Below are 19,564 nucleotides of genomic sequence, written 5' to 3' on the forward strand. Positions count from 1 at the left end.
CAGTGTGCATGTACACATATGCACACACACACACACACATCCATACGTAGACAGTCAATAAAACACACAAAGCATTCACAGACACCAATAAAGGACCTCCTGGGAAGCACATCTCTAAATGTTCCTCTTAGGTGGCAGTCAAAAAAGTGTCGCCAAGGAAACGGCTTAAATGTCACTGAGAGCAATGCTACAAAGAGTGTGTGGTGACCGAGACTGCAGACAGTAGAAGAAAAGAGTGGACAATGCAGCTTTAAACTAAGGAATTAGTCTACAGTGCGGGTTATTCTTATGCTAAATGACTTCTTGGGGGGAGCAGGTCTTTATAAGAGCCAGACTTTTATTTATAGGATATAGAGTTCTTATAAAAACCATGGTATGGTATTTGTGAAATCTTTCACATTAAAAGTTACCAGTTGCTTCTTATTTCCAAAAAAATAAAAAATAAAATAAATCTGTTTTTGCGACATTCAGGAAGAAATCCATTTATTTCCTAGATATTTCCCTACTTCAAAATGTTGAAAACATTGAAACATTTTGCTTTTAATAATGAAATGGAGATGCCAGCTCTTGACACAAGACCAACTTTAAACCATTTTCTTTTTTTAAAGCACAACGCAAACAGAAATAAATGAATTAATAAAGTATAAAAACACAGCCAAAACTTTAAGTTTGGCCTCATAAGTATGTTAAAAGCAAATACTTTATTCATATTTAAATTAAAGAATGGTATAAAAAACGCTCATCTCTATCGTACATGGAAAATTACATTGGAGACAAAACCGACTGTCCTAATTGAGAGAAGATTTGAAGGGTTAGGATTTTTTTTTTAATTAATGTCCAAAAAAAACATGGTTATAGTTTGCTTTGCTTGTTTTTTGTTGGAATATTGAAGAACAATGTGATCTGTCACCTGATGCCGAAACAGTATCCTAGTATCAAGTGTGGTTTTGGCTCAGAGATGCACCGTGAATACAGAGCAGAAATGTGCTGCAAGCATATTTGAAGACGAGCAATTTGTCCTGATATCTACAGGATAAACATCAAGTATAAAAGGGCTGAAGAGGCAAATTAGTACAAAACGGAATAAGCAGAAAAAATAATGTTAAGCATGAAGTGCTCCTAACTGGCTAGTGGCTATGCTATCAAGTAGATTTGTCTACAGTCACTTCATTCACTCTGGGAGATGCCATTTTGCTAGTTTATGTTTGCATTTGGCAATGCCTCAAAACAAAACAAAAATATCCGTAGAAAATACATTTCTCTTCTAAACACCTGAGAAATGACAGTACTTTTTAAATGATAAGTAATCTGTAGTCAGACTTCTTTTTCAGGACAAATGTGGCATCTGTGTTTGCAAACAAGTACCAGTTTATTCTGCCAATAAACACATTTAGTATTCTGGGTTTTATGTTTGTTTAAGTTACTAAGACACTCTTAAATTTAGACTTTTTTCAAAAAATACCTTAAAAATCTCAGATTGAACTTACTGAAACTCGTACAAGCCCAAAGATGCAGACAAAAAAGAAAAAAAAGGTTTTGTCAAAGAACTATTCTGTGATTAAATTACTGAAGTGAGAAAGGAGAAAGCAAGAGTTTGAAAAATGTGATGCCCGCATTACGACGCAAACATATATGCATGTATAGGTTAAACTTTAACATTCTGTTTGATACCTGTAAAGTAAAAGGAGCCCTCTGTCTGTTTTTGATCTGCTGGCCCCGCAGGTGGCTCCCGAGGTGTGGGCTTCATCCGCTTTGATAAGAGGATAGAAGCAGAAGAGGCCATCAAGGGCCTGAACGGCCAGAAACCTTCTGGTGCCGCAGAGCCAATCACGGTCAAGTTTGCCAACAACCCAAGTCAGAAGACCAGCCAAGCCCTCCTGTCGCAGCTCTACCAGTCACCCAACCGCCGATACCCTGGGCCCCTCCACCACCAGGCTCAGAGGTTCAGGTGAGTTGACCCAGGATAGGTCTGGTAAGAGTTCAGGCAGATTAAACCGTATATGTGACTTTAAAGATGTGCCTCAAGCAGAGTTTACAAACCCCAGTATCAATATGTGCTTTATGTATCGTGCAACCCTAGAAGAAACTGCTTAATGTATGTCTATTTAAGGACTTTATCACTACTGGGATGTATATTATATAAACCCAGGAGAATGCAAGAAGAATTAAATATTTAGTCAGCAGAAGAAATGCAGCAGGCTTCAATATTGACATTTGTTTTTAGTCAATATATCTGCTATAAACAGCAGGATGATTTTGAAAATATTTGCATCAAATGAAATTGATAAGATTTCTTTAAACAGAGGATGCAACACCTACACACAGAGAGCATGACTCATCTCTTTGTCTGTGTTACACCAGCGAGGCTATTTTCCTCCTGCGAACAGTCATTTTGCCAAATAGGTCCTCTGTTTGAACAACAGCTGTGAGCTCTGCACCTGGTGCAGGTGTCCAGTAGACCAATGAGAGCTCTGGGTGTGTCCACCCCGATCAGAGAGAAACTGTTGAGAAGAGACTGTGGGGTTCTGTCGTTCACGACTTTCTATGTCTTGTCATTTCACCTCCTTGCCATCATGACAGTTTCTTCACTGCATCTTTTTTTTTTTTTTTTTTTTTTGCCTGGGTAAAAACATGTATTGGCGTTAAAAAGCTTTAAAAGCAACACGTTTCTTTTACGTTACAGTCATAATTAAACATAACAGACACACTCATAATGAATCCTAATAATGTTGTCCGCTCTTTTAACTGCACAAAGGGACAAATCAAGTGCCAGAATTAAAATGACTGGTAATTCAAATTCATGTGGCACAATTCCTGCCCTGCAGGCTGTAATTTTATTTTATTTTTTGTATTATTTTCCGTTGCATAAAAAGGGAACAGAAGATTTGAAAGTAAAATGATTCCTAAATCAAACAGGGTTTCAATAGGATGTTAAGCAATTTTCAGCTCCAATAGTTGTTTTTGCACAGGTTGGTCATTTTCACACCAAGCCATGGCTTAATTTTCTATACACAAGCCCACTGCCTTAATGATGTCACACCTAATCATTTCTTACGATTCACACTACCCTGAAACTGATTAGTTGTTTTAAATCACATCCACATCTGGAGATGGTTTCGTCTTTCCCGCAGACACACATTACGCTCCATCGTCAGACTCAGTGAGAATGGTTCAGAATTACAGACAGAACATGTGTTTATACATTTTCTTCTCCGCTACAATAACACTAAGCCGGTCGTGCTGTTTACTCTCCATCAAAGTCAGAGTTTGGAAGGTATTTTTCTTCTGCAGCGGCTTCCCTGGTGTGACACCTGAGCGATGTAGCGTGGCTGTGTGTCTGTGATACGCCAAGCCAATTTACAGGCTCCGCAGGAGAGCTGTCGTTTCTCATCACAACTCACAACCACAGGACACTTCCTCACTGTGTCCTCCTGCTCCTGCTCTCTGCTCCTGAGCCCCTCAATGAAACCTCAACACTTTGCAAGTTTTAAATGTGCTTGGTGAGCACTACTTTGTCGTTTCTCTAAAACTGATGCCTAAACAAAAGAATTGTAAAAATACAAACAAAAAAAAGAGTATTATTATGTTTTAATGTCTTCTTTTTTAAAAATGACTCAACTTATGGAAAAAAAGACTAAAACTGAGAGCCATATTAAAGGACCGATTGGGACTACAAAATCACCTGCAAAATCCTAAAGTTATCTTTTAAATATGTTCTTCAAAATCAAACGTTCACATAGTCCACTATTATTTAAAACATTTTTTGGGAAAGCCCAGATGACAGTATCAGGGATTTTTATATGCTTTCAATCAGTTGATTGACAGCATTTGTTAAGTGGATGTGTGTCTGTGCACAGATTTTTGACCACCACCTCAAACATACCGCTTTCTTGTGTGAAATCATAGGGAAAATCCTTGGCTAAAATTTCCAGATGTTGAGAACAGCCGTCCCGACTGTGAAGTATGGGAAGTAGATGTTGTGTAGATGTTTTGCTGTTGGAGGGAGTGGTGCACTTAAAACAGATTAAATCATAAGAAAAGAAGAATATATGGAACATACTGAAGCAAAATCTCAAGTCATACAATCCTAAGGAAAGGATTTGGTATATCAGAGTATTCCAAGTGGATAATGACTCCAAGTATACCACCAAGTTAGTTAGAAAGTGCCTTAAGGACAATAAAGTCAATGTTTTTGAGTGGTTAACCTAAAGCCCCAATCTAAGTCCAATGGAAAATGTTGCTTTCACCCATGTCATATAGTTTGAAATGTATTAAAAAGATGTGCTTAAGTTCAAAAAGCACTAAAATATATACAGCTTGGAGTAGAAAAATATAAATAAAAAAATTCTAATTGCTGTGCAAATAAACACTTTAACTCAGTTTAAGCTAATAAGACACTGCTTCTTGGAAACGAGTACCTTATGCAAACTGTTGCCTTAATAGGTTTATTTATTTTTTTATTTTTTCAAAACATGAAATATCACTTTGATCCAGCATAACATTTCAGGCTGAAGTCACATGTACAAATGTTCCTTCTTTAAATCCACTGTAGTGATGGACTTCTTTGCAGGTTTGAAAACAATGTTTCAAGCTCCGAAAAGGACCGATAACTTGCGTGACAAAATCACATGGGCCTGCTGTAACGCGTGTTAATGTATATTGTACTTGTACAGTCTATTTCCAAGACAGAAAACATAATCGACTCCCAACACAATACACCAAACCCTACATCCTGGGCTTGTTTCTGATCCTCAGTTGTTAACTAATGCTAGTAATTAGCAAATTAGCCTCATTATATCCAGGGCAGGAGCCAATTTTAATTGAACAGATTTTTGTTTTAGAAAAGAAAAGGAAAAAAAGCGCCCTTTCCTCCATTAGACTGCATTGATGGGGAGCACAAAAGCCCCATTGTTTCTGCTGCGCTTGTAGAGGCAGTGTGAAGAGCTGGCAGAGTGTTTGCACGGTGAGTCTGCATCCGCGTGTGTTCATACATATGTGAGGGTAGGGAGCGAGTTTTAGCAGCAGGTTGTTTTGTTGTGGCCCCACGGCCAGCAGATGTCTTGATGCTCCCAGGGATGGAGCACCTCTCCTCTGAGCTTCCTCTCCAATTGACTCATTTACCCACAAAGCAGGCTGTTCGTTCCCTTCCCACATAATGGGCTAATTACTGTTTTAATGATTCCGCATATCCTTCTCTCCTCTGTAGTTCTTTGTTTTCAGGCTGCTTTTGCATTTTGCGCTTATTCTAGGCAGGAAAATTGCTACAACGCAGAGTAACTGCACTATGATCTTGGAATAAATGGATCTACAAATAACACCAAATTTAAATGAACTGTTTAAAAGCAGGTTTGCTGCAATATAAAAGCATTGTTCGTGCTTAATTATTATTCATTTACAATTCAAAATATTTGACTTAATTAACTGCTACGCTACAAGACAATTCTCTGCAGGATTTCTAATGTGCAAGCCACTTAATTACAGTGAAAAACTATCAATATTAAATTGTCCCTGAAAGATTACTACTGCTAAACTATTTTCTCTCCAAGGCAAGTTTTAGTCAAAATAGTAAGATATAATTGTTATTAATTTGCACATCTTCATCAAACTGGGTGGTTATAACAGGGAAAACAAATGGTGTTCACACCTAAATACATAGTTCTGTTATCTGCTTTGGTCCTCTTTGAACAAACGAGCATTCATCTCCTCAGGTTGTCCACTTTACTTGGGCAGGTCTCAAAGTTTATCAGAGCAGACCGAATCAATACCGAGTTGCCTGAAACCATGAGTTGCTTGATGCAGTTACCTTTCTGTACAAAAGCAACTGATCTGTCAAGAAACCAGACAGAGACTCACTCAAAGTGAGAAATGTCTCCCACAAAGTATGATATACTAAGTTAGATTGCGAAAAGTATTTGCTGGTCTGCCTTCAGACACACAAAGTAACTTGAGTTTATGCGTCTCTGAAATCTAAATCGGCTTCAACTCTTAGACCTGGCTCTATTAGTCTCTTCTTCATCCCAAAGTGTGAGGATCAGGACTCTTCTTCCACAGCAACCCCATTCATCCACATCTTTATGGATCTTAATTTGTGCAGTCGCGCCGGAACATAAAAGGGTCAGCCCCAAACAGTTGCCACAACGTAAGGAGCATGAAATTACTCAGAAAGTCTTGGTATGCTGAAGCATTAAGAGTACTTCACTGGAACAAGGGTCACTTAACAGACAGCCCCGGACCATAAACCCCTCTGTACCAAACTGTACACTTCACACAGTGTAATCACAAAAAACCTGTTCCCCTAGCAACTACCAAAACCAGATTTGTCCATTTGAATCCTTGAAGAGTCTTGAGTCATCACTCCAGGAACCATGTCCCCACTGCTGAAGATTAGCCAGATACACCACCTCACCCAGCACTTTGTATTGTTCTTGATGATGTGAGGTTTGAATGCAACGTTCCTCCTTGGAAACCCAATCCAAAAAAAAAAAAAAACTCTGCACACTGCTGTGGATCTAATCTGAAGGCCACATAAAGTTCGGAGGTCTGTAGCTACTGACTCGTTGTAAAGTTGTCCACTTCTCAGACTATGTGCCTAAAATCTGCTGACCCCGCTCACTGATTTTATGTTACCTTCTACTTTATTGCAGATTTGTAGTTGTTCTTGCTCACACGTTGTTATAAAACAACTAACAGCGTAAAATTTAGTAGGGGAAGGAATTTTATGAGTGCGCATGGCATCTTATCGAGAACAATCCAGGAATTCACTGAGCTCCTGAAGGTGAGCTAAATGTTTATAGAAGCAGCTTCGATGCCTAGTTGCTGGATTTGAAGCATCATGTGGTTTATAGTCAGACGTTTTGGGCCGTTTTAATCCATATTTGAAGGAGCATGTGTTTTTGCTCTAACTAGGAAGATGGACAGGAGTAGTTTCAAATTAAAACAATGATAATTGTTTCTTTATATATGGTCTGTAAATATCTCAAGGTGGTTTTAATAAATCAGCCTGTAGGTATTGGGCTAAATTTCATGTTTGTATTGGTTAATTATGAAGCATTTGTAATTTATTTAAAACGATGTTAAAATATAATATCTGGATATTAGGTAATCTTGTTATATGTTGTTACATTTTGTATCCAGCTCAGCTTTTCTTTCCAGACAACTCAAACTTTATGGAGCCAAAGATCAAGTCATTTGCACTCCAACTATCTACCATGTATTGATGTTTTTATTCAGCGTTGCACATTCCAAACAATCCAAACAACTACCGTCTTACATGAGTTTAAATGTCAAACAGGAGGAATTAAAAAGCTCCAGGTTACGTTAGTTTATTTTAAAGCTTAGAAGCAGTTTGTTTGAAACATGCCACTGTGCGATTATGTTGCAAAATATGATTTTTAGAATAAGATTTTGAAGAAGATGACATGTAAAGAATTGTTGACTTTGAAAGTCAAGGAGAAACAACCTTCATGGTTGAGTCAAAGTCGGAGTTTGTAGAGATTTTAAGAGGAATGAGGCGTCGCTGCCCAGCTGTTGTTCAATAAGCCGTGGCCTCTGTCCATTAGGCCGGAGGAGTTAATAAGATATGAAACAGGCCAGGCCCAAGTGAAAAATGAAGGTCATTGAGTCACCAAGCAGACTGCATCCATCCACCAGGGCCAACATTTCTCACAGCCCACAGGTTTCTGAAGCCCAGCGCGCTGACACAAACTGTAATCGACACTGGATGACTGCAACGGATGAAACCCACAGGCTGAAATTATTATGAAACCAAAACATCTCCCAAAAGCTAACCCTTTTAGACGGAGGACACCATCTGACTAACGCTCGGCTTTTCCACCTGACCCGTTATCACTTAACGGGTTGACCCCGACCACAAAGACAGACATTCGCAATTTCATGGCTAGTTTAACATCCAGTCATGTTTTTGTTGTTCTGCCACACAGAAAGCCAACTAATCATCATCGCCTCTCTCACTCACCATCATTCAAATGCCAAACCATTACACTGACAGAACTCTGGATCATTTCCTTGCCATCTCAGGTGTTCTCTCAATTAAGTTAGCACAAATTAAAAACCCTGTATAATAAAAATTCATTTACCTCCATCCTAATAAACCATCAGTGTGGTGGCATAACTTGTGCAGAAACCCACATGCAATCTATTGCATGTATAATGATATAATGATTTGCAATGGCTTGGCATTCTGGCTTCACTATCATGCCAGTGATGCCTGATGCAATGCTGCGCTCACACTCTGCCTGCAGTTAATGTTCTGGATGTAACTGCAATGCTAAACAATCACCAGTTTACCTATGTGGTCTTGTGTAATAAGTTAATTGGAAGTTCCTACAATTATTCTGAATGTTCCTGAAGCACACTACTGTGGTATTAGCATGTGCAGTGCCTGCTCAGCGAGCCAGTAACCAAGTACAGACCATACTGATTGTACTGTAGATTCATGGACTGATGATAGCATTTTCTGCTGGGGCTCCTCAGTGTAATGGACCAACTTTAGATGGGTTTGTTTGTACTTGAGTGAGGAGGTCCATGCAGTTCCTGCAGGGACTTAACATTAGTTCCATTGATTGAGTCGACCATCTGCCCACCATTAACCCCAGAACCCTCCTTCTCTTTACAGGCTGGACAATTTGCTTAATATGGCCTATGGCGTAAAGAGGTAATTAAAAACTTCACCCAATGCCAGATGTCCATGTTGACTCAATGATTTTTCAACTTCCTTTTTTCCTTTTCTTCTTTTTCCTAATTCAGTTTTCCTTGTGGTTTTTGCAGTCACTTTAAGTTTGAATTTGTTCAAGGTCAAAAGCATTTTTAATTTTGAGATTTGTTTGATTTTTTTTTTCTTCTGTCGGCTTGAATTGATTCCCTACCAACCACCTCAGGTGTAACGAACAGAAAACCGTCAGTCTTTGTTTTCAGTGGTGTTTAATCCCTTTGTTTTGATTATGACAAGTGCTAGTGGTGTTTGAATTGTTTTGGGTTGTTTCTGTGTACTCAACGGATTTTGTTCTCTGGTTATAATTTCTAGGTGTGTGCATTTATTTTTTTTCTTTTACTTCTAGGGGATTCAGGTTCTCCTACCTTCTCATTTTACAGAAACTCTAAGAGACGCCCCTTTTTCTTTTATTATAAGCCAACAATCTGTATTCGTACACAGTCTCTTACTTCTGCACTGTGTACGACTGAATAAAATTACACAACTATCTGTTACATCTTAGCAGTTTCTACAGAAGTTAGGAAATGAGACGCAAGATAAGGTTGGATGAACTTGGATCCCTGCTGGAAACAGGAAATGCTGTTTCACTGCAGACAGCTCAAGCTTTGCTCGGCACCGCTCTTCTCAATTTCCTTCTTTTCGGCTCCCATCTTTCATTTTGCTGTCCTGCTACCAAAGGTGGTGTTACATAACTCAGAGCAGCAGCTACTGTGGTGATAGATGTTTGACGTGCTGACAATGCCATCTTGCATGCTGCAAGCACAAGGGGACAGAAGTCGGTTGACTGAAAGCCTCCGAGAAAATGTTAAATCCTCTACCTAAAAATGTCAGAATTAGACGTGTTATTCAGTGATCTAACGTGGTAAGAGCTGGGATTGTTCTGCTTCAGAGGGGACAGAATAGATATCTGGTCAGCTACACTGTTGCTATGCAACCCCTGGTCTCATCTGTAACATAGGGTAGCGTTTCGTCCCACTCCGATTGGTATACTTGCATACATGTTTCCACACACACATGCAGGCACACGCCACATCCCCGCGACAGTGCAGTTTGGAAACCTCCAAAGCATCACTGATTGAAACTCAGAGGCCTCTCCACATTTCACACACTTCAGTTGGGAGAAAATAATAATCAAACTTCATAAAGTCACACATCAAGTAGACAATTTATTTCAATAATTCAGCTCAAAAAAGTGAAACTCCTACACACAATCCTTATTCACACGGATTTATTAATCGTTTATATTAAATTGGATGAATATGACTTGAATCTGATTCAATTCAATTTTTGCTAACGACCAATGACGAGGGATTTTTAAAACAAAAAACGGTTATGTTGTGGCAATGTTGCGGCCTACAAGTTCAAGGTAAGGCTGAGGACTTGATCGTCATCCAACAACAAGCAGCAGGTAGTCAAATTATTTGTTAAAGGAGCTGGCTGTCCACAGTGTGTTGTAGTCAAGCATATTAATCACAAGTTGAGTGGAAAGGGGAAAATGTAGAGAAAGGCGCTTAATAAAAGTACCAGTAGGTGCTTTAATGACCGTGGTAACACTGATTTGTCACCAAAATGGCCTGACCTGAGCCCTGCAGGGAGCCTGTGGAGTATCGTCATGATGGGAGAAAGCAGAGCCAACAATGTGGATGAGGTAGAAGCTGCTAATAAAACCAGGGCTTCCTTCACAGGTTTAAGAGCTCCACGCCACCTTGCACTGGTGCAATAATTAATCCAAAAGAAGCCCCAACTAAATATTGAGGGTACACATTCTGTGTAAGATCTGCTTCTATTGATCTTAGGTAATATTATGAAGTTTCTGTGAAGCTACATTTTGTGCTGAGAATTAAATGCTTGATGTGAGTAATCAATGTAACGTGCATTTTATATTTTGATTTGAATTATTGAAATTAAATGTTTATCTTTAAAAGAAATTCAACTTTATGTAATGTTTTTATTTTATTTTATAGTGTTTTCCGTATTCAAAGTTCAAAAAGATCTGCCAGCAAGCCACATACAATACACTGAAATGACATTGCACTACATCTCATCTGACATACAGAGAAATATAAAAAAAAAAGATCTTGCATCATAAAACCCCTCTCTTGCACAACCTATGAGCCAAACCATCTGAATGCATGCTTTAGATTTCTAAGCAACCCCAAAAGGGCCAGAGGCAGACTCTGCATGACCAAAGTCATGCAGGAAGGTCGCGGTGATTGTCGACCGTATATAGACATGGGAGAGAGAAGGCTTGAGAGTCCAAGTGGCAAGCAGCGCTATCGATCAGTGCCACGAGCTCTGAAATAGAAGAGACCAGAACACCCTGCAGGAGGGGGAGGAATACTCTTTGTACCTTAATGCCACTGGGCTGTAAAGTGCTTCCATTTTCCATTTAGTTTGCTCCCCTTCCCCCCCCTCCTTTTTTCTTTGAGAAGGCTGCCTTCGCTCAGACAGCTGCAGCAAAGCGGAAATCTCGATTAAAGCACTCCCAATAATGCCTATAGTAGTTTCTTGTAGGGAGCTGGAATAAGAAATGAACCTTTATTTTATTATTTCATTTACCTTTTATTTAAAAAGTGGTGGTATTTCTTTTCTTCTTCCCCCTTTTCCTTTTATTGGAAAGGCAATTAAGTGAAGTCAACTGAGGAATCAAATCTCTTGCATCGCAAGGAAAAGGGGGAAGATTATGAGCCGAATGAGAACAAATTTAGCAGGCTGCTGCATGATCTTTGATGAATTTCTGGCTATGGTTTAATTCAACAACTTCCTGCAATTTGGCACAGAAAGAAGCCACTTGAGGACACAAAGAGAGAACGTTCATCTGCATCTTCTTCAGCAGAAGTGCAGCTCAGCGCTGAAAGCACTGCCGTCAGTGCTGACAGGGGAGCTTTCAAATCTGATAAGCTCTGTAGGGCTTTGATGACAGCTTTGTACGTATGCTACAAACTTGTACATTACTGAACATGTTCTATATGGTATGTTGTAATTTAACTGAATTTGTCTGAGATCAGACCCTGTGTGTTTCACTGAAGAATTGGCTTTTGAGAAAAGGATATCATAGAGTAAAGCGTCCAAGCTAGGACAGTTGAAGGAGCAAAAAGAAAAAGGGGAAAAAAGCAGCATTTAGTGATAGTTCATAACAATTGTAAAGGAATAGTTCAGAATTTTTAAGGCATACTATTATAAGCTCTTTTTGTGGTAATTTAGCATAAAAAAGTAAAATAAAAAACTTAAACAATTAGATCTGTTCGAACATGTTCCAAGATGAAACGATTCCAGTCTGACGACAATTTCAGTCTCAGAAATGTTGTAGTTTGTTTCTACACACAGTATGTTGTAACCCTTTAACATCACATTCTCAGTTAAGCCCAGTCGTATTTGTTACCTTGGCAAATTCAAAATTAATGTAAACATTTTAATTAGTATCACCTACATGTTTATTTTGATTGGTACTAGTATTAATGTTTTGGAGCAGATTTCTGATAGAGAATTATTTTAAAGGAGCTAAAGATTAGAGTTATAGCAATGAGTTTGAGTTCATCACTAAAGATAAATCATCAAAATATTGGTGAAGACATGCAAAAAGATCATCAGCACTTTATTGCTGCAATGCCATGTGAGACATTGCAGAAAGTTCAAAATTTACGCATTCCTTTTTTAAAAAAATAAAATGTTCAAAAAGCACAAAAATTATTTTCACAAAAAACTGACCTTTATAGATAGCTTTGTCCTCTTAGAGAGGCCTGCCTCAATTTCTAACAGAAGCAACCTTCCTGACTAAATGAAAGTAATTTTTAATCCAAATCTGCCAGCGGTTAGATCAAGTCTAACTAGGCGTAGCTGCAGGTAGGAGGTTCTGCACCATCAGTGATATTCCTGTGTAGAAAAAGCACTGAGAACAGAACATGTAAAGCATTTCCATTAGCAGACTGATAGAAAAGCAAAGTGCTGTGAGTTGGTGCTCAAGGAAATGTTCTCTCATTTAATTTGACACTTTCTGACTTTTCGATCAGGCATTTACTCAACATATGATTCACACAGGAAGATCGTCTGCCTGGCAGGCCGCCTTCTACTGTGAAGATAATTATTAGCTTTTTTTTTTTTTTGTACATTAAAGTTCAGATAAAATGCCTTCGTATGAACCACTGTGATAGTTTTGAGTTCGGAGGTTTTTAAGACATCAGAAATAAACTTTGGTCTTTGCTCTTCTTATGCTATCTGTTAGCTTTATCCTATAAATCCAGCTAATCTCAATTTGCAACTTGGGCTCTTTTTGTGCCAATCATGACTTTTGATATATTTTCAAACAATCATTTATTCAAGTAATTCAAGTCAATAATTGAATCGTATATCTATTTGCTTGTATACATTTATATATTACAAATAGAGTGATATTTTTCAAGTATTTCAGCATCTCTGAACTGTCTCTGGTTAAGAAGAGGCTGAACACATAAAATGTGACATTAGTAGATGGACACATCTGTATGTGGCAGATTTTAAAACGCTGACCTGCGCATGTTAGAAATCTTAAACCTAGGAAAAAAATAATAATCTAGAAAGAGTTTCACCAGACAGGTTTTGGTCACTGCTGTCCACTCTCTGCTAAACCTTTTGCTTCCACTCAACTTTCCATTAGTATGCTTGATACAGATCTCTGAAGAGCCAGCTTATAAAGAGATAACTCGCTTGCTGCTTGTCGAAGGTGCCAGCGACCGTCAGCTGAACAACTGTCACAGAAATCATAAAATAGCTACAACATAACATTTCTTTATCAAGAATCCCTTTTTATTGCTTTGCTATAATGTTGCAGTTTTCTGAGAAACTGAATTTGTAGTTTTCTTTAGCTGTGCTGCGTCGTGAAAATCGAACAAATAAAATGAAACGCATCACTTTTTGCGTTTTAAATCAATGTCACTTTTTAAACTGAATTACTGAAATAAACACTTCAATTGTAATTTCTAGTGCAAGTAAGCAAAGCGAGTTGTTTTCACAAATCCTGAACTATCCCTTTAATTGCAGAGTGCTTCTTTATGGGTTACAAATTGTTACCACTTAACTTCTTATGTCGTTTCCCGCCATTCTGCCTCCTGTCTTAGGTTTTCCCCCATCACCATTGACAGCATGACGAGCCTGGTGGGCATGAACATCCCCGGCCACACAGGCACCGGTTGGTGCATCTTTGTGTACAACCTGTCCCCGGACTCGGACGAGAGCGTGCTCTGGCAGCTGTTCGGCCCGTTCGGCGCCGTCAACAACGTCAAGGTGATCCGTGACTTCAACACCAACAAGTGCAAAGGCTTCGGCTTCGTCACCATGACGAATTACGACGAGGCGGCCATGGCCATCGCCAGCCTCAACGGCTACAGGTTGGGCGACCGCGTCTTGCAAGTCTCCTTCAAGACTAACAAGACACACAAGTCCTGAACTCTCGACAGGCAGAAGCAGACGCCCCGCGACTTTGTCTGCTCTAAATTCGCCCCCCCCGACCCCGACCCTTCCCCTCCACCTCCACTCGTCCCTTAGGTCTCTCCAACCACCGCCACCCTCCTACAGCCATCCAACACAGCAGAATCAAACTCCTGGAACAGAAAGCAGCCAACAAACCATCTAACAAATTGAACTAGAAATGGCTTATATTATAACTTTGGACCTATAAGCCAATGTTGCCTGAGTATTACAAAAATTAAATGATGAAAATGTTGACGAGTTTTTTCGAAGCTCCTGTGATAATGCAGGCTTCTCTTTATTGTATATTCTTTTCGTTTGTTGTGGTTGTTAAAAATTTTTTCTCTTCTGTGTAAACAGTAGCAAATCCCCGTACTTCAGAGAAGAGGTCATCCTTTTTAAGATCGGAACCTTTTCTCTGTCTTTGATTCAGGATTTAATTTTCTTTTGTAAATCCGGATCCACTGTCGTTAGTATTATATACCTCCCCTGTCAATGGAAGGGAGGGGGCTCTTTTTTAAATTGGTGAAACCATTCATTCATTTGTAGCGTGTATTTAAAAACGTCCCCTTATTGATTATAGATGGGATCCTACGATCCCCTGAAACTCAGATGTAGAAAAGAAGAAAAAAAAAAAAAAAGAGAATTTCTAACATTGTTTTTGTTTTGTATCGCAAACAAAACATAATGTCTTTCCTCACTGGGATTTAGGGAGATGGGGTGAGGGAGGGGACGGGTTAGCTTTCCTGATGATATGTTCAGTAATTTAAGATAATAAAAATAAAAAAAATAACACTGTTGCCAAAGAGAAGATCTCTTTGCTTGAAAAAAATGCATTTAGAAAAAGATAAAAATAAATAGAAAGAAGATCTATTTTTATAAATGATGATTAAAATAATAATTATTGAAGAATTTTTACAAGAATCTGGATTTGAAAAAAAAAAGAGAAAAATATTTTGACTGGCTAACTGGGGGGGCCGGGGCGGGCGGGAGGGGGCACCACCTTGTCTTGTCGTTCTGCTGTGGTAACTTTATAGGATCAGAGGTCGTTGTTTTTTGGTGATGCCGAGTAGGTCGGGATTTTGTAGAAAGGAGGATTTTGTGAAAAAGAGGATGCAAACCAAGGCAGGTGATTTTGGTAATTTTTTCACATGTGTACTAGTGCATAATTATTCAACAGCGATACCCAAAAGGGAAGGGAAATGGGGTCTTTCCGAGGCCTAACAAACCTTATAGTCCAGAGCCCAAAGCAAGAAGACCCTTTTGTCCACTTGTTTTCTTGTGTTTCGTCACGAGTCGATATATCAGTACATAGATATATACACATCTATCCATTTAAAGAGCTTACTATACATTATCTATATCATTTCCTTTGCTCTGCGTTTGTGAACTTAACATTTGAAGAGAACTTCCTTTTAGCGATCAACCGTAGGTGCTATACTACATTATTCACATATCTTAAATATTCAACTTTGTTGTTCTATGTGTTGTTTAAAGAAAAAAAATACTTTGATGTTGGCATTGAATTGAGCTGCTGTTCTTTGTTTAATATTTGTTTAATGTCGGCCCACTAATCCGGTGACACCATTTCTATGCGGAAATTAAACTAGCTTGGGGCCTTGTAAGAATCACTGAACAAATTTGTACATTTTCTTTTTTGTTTGTTTGTTTTGTTTGGCTTGCTGACTTTTAGGTTACTCGCTGAGCGTGAAACGTTTGTCAAAACTTAATGATGATTAGCTAGTTCCGTTAGTCTAGATATTTTCCTTAAAAAGGATCTATGACAACTGTGTCTTTATTTGCTGTGTACAAATAGATGATATATATAAATATATATACAGTCTACATTTGTTTTACAATATCTACTGTACTTATCTGAGTTGTCACTGTTTTTTCGTTTGAGCTTGTCTTTTTCATATGACAGTTTATTATGAAGTGGTGGTTCAGTTACTTAGAAAAAAAAATTGTGAGGAAACTGTTCAATTGTTGTCATGTTGCTTGTGGAGAAAAAAAAAATTGGATTAACTTTTAAGTTAACTACTGCGGCAAAAGAAACTGAACAAAATTTTAAAGAATATAAGTGTGTTTGTTTATTTACTTATCTATTTTTAAACTATTTATTTTTTCTATTTATTTGTATTTATTCTATATTTATTAACTGCTTAATTTATCTGTGTATTTATGTATTTATTTGTTTCATTGTCTGTGTATTTGCGTGGTTCTGGTACAGGGAGGGGGGACGTTTCTGAGCAAAAGGGAACAAAGCGACTAGTGGAGAGGCTCTTCCAGTAGTCCACTGCACTGAGAGAACTTTTAGTACGTTTGTGCTTTGTACCAATATATCAAAATTACAATATAAAAAAACCTAAAAGTCAAGAAAACTGAAAAAAATGTCTGGAGGGTTGGGGGACGCTCTTCCCTTATTACTAGAAACAGTTACTCGCTATGCATAACCTAGTTAATAGTTAAATTTGCTATTGCTTTTTTCCTTGTCTTGTTAAAAATGAAATCTCTAGATCTTTTTCAATAAAGTTTAGTCTTATTAGAATGTTATAAACAGTCGTTCTGGTTCAATATAACCTGTGATAAGTTTGTGTAGTTCTAAAAAAGCCACTCCGTCCACACCCTCCCTCCACTTACTACCGCTTTGTGATGAAACCTTATGCAAAAATGTGGGTCTGAAAGCATAGTTTTCAGTTTTCAGTAAAAAACAAAAGAACAAAAAAAAAATAAACAAAAAAAAAATACATTTTTATTCAACATAACAGCTCTTAGAGGCTTGGGTAGATTTACATTTTTTGAAATTGTTATTCGAGGGTCATTCATTGCACTGGACTAAACAGGTCACTCAAGAGTCAAAACTTATTTTTAAGAATATTCATCATGTTTTCAAATGACACACCAACAAATGTTTTAAAAAGTTGTTACCATTGCACACAAACTGCTATTTGCAGCAGTTGTTGCTATATTTGAGAAATACTCTGGAGGTATAAAAGGGGATTGTGCTGAGTCTATATTTTATATACTCTAATATGATATATATTATATATTTTGAACGGAGAAAGGTAAGGGAAAGGTTCCAGAAGTATAAATATAAGGAATTGGATTTTTTTCTGTTTGTTGTTGAGGCTTGAAAACATGAAGGAAGTGTGTTGGGGAGCATTTGAAACGTTCACACGCGTAGCTACATCCTTCTGTCCCATCTGGAAAAACCGGGTCATCTCTCTCTATATATCGTCATCCCCCATTTTCCGATCACGTCGAAACAGCAACAGACCAACCAGACCCCTTCACGCTCCCCTCCGCCGGTCGGGAGCCTGAATTATGCAACGACCCCAGTAGAATGTTCTGATGTGTGGATTTCGTACTCTGCGTGACTTTTTCAACTCTTAGGATGCGCGTGCCTGTGTTCCCGCCTGAAAACCACGGTGTGCACGTTTGTGTGGGCGCACATCTGTGCACGTTTGTACGCATGTTCCTTTACGTCGACGTGAGCGTGTCTGTCGGCATACCGAAGTAGATTTATGTGTGAAGTGGAAATGCTTTAAATGTATTCATTCAGTGCACACCCTTGAATGCGTGTTTGTGAGTATGTGACGGAGATGTCAAAGGGTGATTGTTTAGAGTATGCGTGTGTGTGCGTGTGCGCGCGCGTGTGTATGTGTGTGTGTTTGAAACATGGGGCTGCGTCACCTCGCTCTATGCCCGACCCCTATGGCTCACACCATCCCCCCGTAGCGCCTTATAGTGGCAGCCTGCCAGTAGGAACAACGCAGCCAGTAGTGGAGGAGGGAAGGTGAACAGAGGAACTAGGCTCTTCTTGTCAGTTTTCATTTTCCTCCTGAGACGTGTTTATTTACTATCTGAAAAATCTATAAACAAAATCTTTAAAGACAAAAAAGATGAAAAAATGTTCACAGGGCCCCCTGACCGCGGCTCTCTCTACTCTCTCCTGCTTATGTTATTACTTAACACTTATCAATGATGATTATTATGATTATTATTGCTATTATTCTTAGTATTCTTATTATTAATCCAATTATTGCGATGAATGACTTCATGTTATCCTTGCTAGTTTAGGTCATTTCTGAAACTGGAAACAAAATAAAAATCTTGCTGTAAATGTTTGTTTTTTCTTTTTCATAAAACTGTTGTGTTTAAATTATTTGTACTTTTGAATGTTGGGACAATAAAATGAGGTGTTAAAAACTGGGAGGTTGCTTGTCATTAACAATTTTTAAATACTTCAACTTTTACATAATAGAATCATAAATTTACTTTAGGGCTGCACAATCTTAGTAATAATTTGAAAAACAAACATTGTATTGCCATAGTTGTGTCAAATATTGACCGTATCGGTTGTGATTAGTCGCATGCTGCTCTCTTGCTGAATGCTTTTTGTTGTTCAGTTTATGTGAGCTTATGCATTTTAGTCCACAAGATCAGGTTTGTGTATTTGCTGAAGTAGTAGTAGGAGGTGAAGGCTATGGAAATTCCCTACAACTAGCTAAATGCATTATGAAAATGTAGATTCTGCATGTAATATCTGCCCTGATTTTGCATAGATATTTCTGTGAAACAATCTTTCTGTTGTCAGTTGTTGTCACTTAGTTGTTCTTTTCAAATCTCAGTCTAACTAAAATACTGAAATCAGTTCACAGGAACATTCCTCTAATTAGAATAATCCATACGATGCTGAATACTCTGTCAGTGAAAACGTTGTACACATTAATCCTGGGTATGAGTGTAAATAATTCTGGTCTTTGAACATGTTTGTATCTTTTAGATTTAAAGACAGGATGATCATGAACTACAGTTTTAGTTAATTTTAGCGAGTCCGATGTGTCTGGCAAGGCCATTTGAAAGACTTTCACTTAGTGAACAAATTTTGAGTGTGGATCCCCGTCTTGTTTTAGTGCTCAACCACGTCTATCTTTTAACCATTTGGCCAAGATCATCCTCAGAAGAAAGGAAATCCAACTGAGGATATATTTTGTTTCATCCCAAAGTCGTAAACTAGGAGGTGCCAAAGCGCCGGCGCCTTTATCCAGATTGAAGTGAAGTAAAACCATCAACTGAGCATAAATGTAGTCTCTGCTCCAAACCCGACTCCTCAAAGCATGAATCTTAAACCGAGAACCTGGGAACTTTTAGATACGTTCAAAACACATGAATCAAGTTACCTTCTTGGCATTTCACTATTTTCAGAGCTCTGCTAGTGACCAGATTAATAGATCTAGATACATCGACACATTAAACCTTGGTGGTCCGCAGTGACAGAAGTTAAGACCTCTACTACACAATTTAAATCTCCACTTGTCCACATGTACATGCTACAAAAATGTTCATCCACAAAGACAAGAAATGTTTTGGGAGTAAATTGCAGGGAAT

General features: G+C 38.4%; 1 protein-coding gene across 9 annotated transcripts in view; it reads left to right on the plus strand.

The window, feature by feature from the left end:
* elavl4 (ELAV like neuron-specific RNA binding protein 4) overlaps window positions 1-18,385 on the plus strand; it is a 92,888-nt gene extending 74,503 nt beyond the window's left edge. For 6 of the 9 annotated variants that reach the window (XM_007552656.2, XM_007552651.2, XM_007552659.2 and 3 more), the window contains 3 exons: window positions 1,714-1,948; window positions 8,636-8,674; window positions 13,825-18,385. In XM_007552656.2, the coding sequence (XP_007552718.1) occupies window positions 1,714-1,948; window positions 8,636-8,674; window positions 13,825-14,152 (602 nt within the window). In that variant the 3' untranslated portion in view covers window positions 14,153-18,385. The remainder of the gene's footprint in view (window positions 1-1,713; window positions 1,949-8,635; window positions 8,675-13,824) is intronic. The other 3 variants (XM_007552652.2, XM_007552653.2, XM_007552655.2) reach the window with 3 other exon arrangements.
* The last annotated feature ends 1,179 nt before the right edge of the window (window positions 18,386-19,564 follow it).

Source organism: Poecilia formosa, unplaced genomic scaffold (genome assembly GCF_000485575.1).
Source record: "Poecilia formosa unplaced genomic scaffold, Poecilia_formosa-5.1.2 Scaffold52, whole genome shotgun sequence".
Lineage (NCBI taxonomy): Eukaryota > Metazoa > Chordata > Actinopteri > Cyprinodontiformes > Poeciliidae > Poecilia > Poecilia formosa.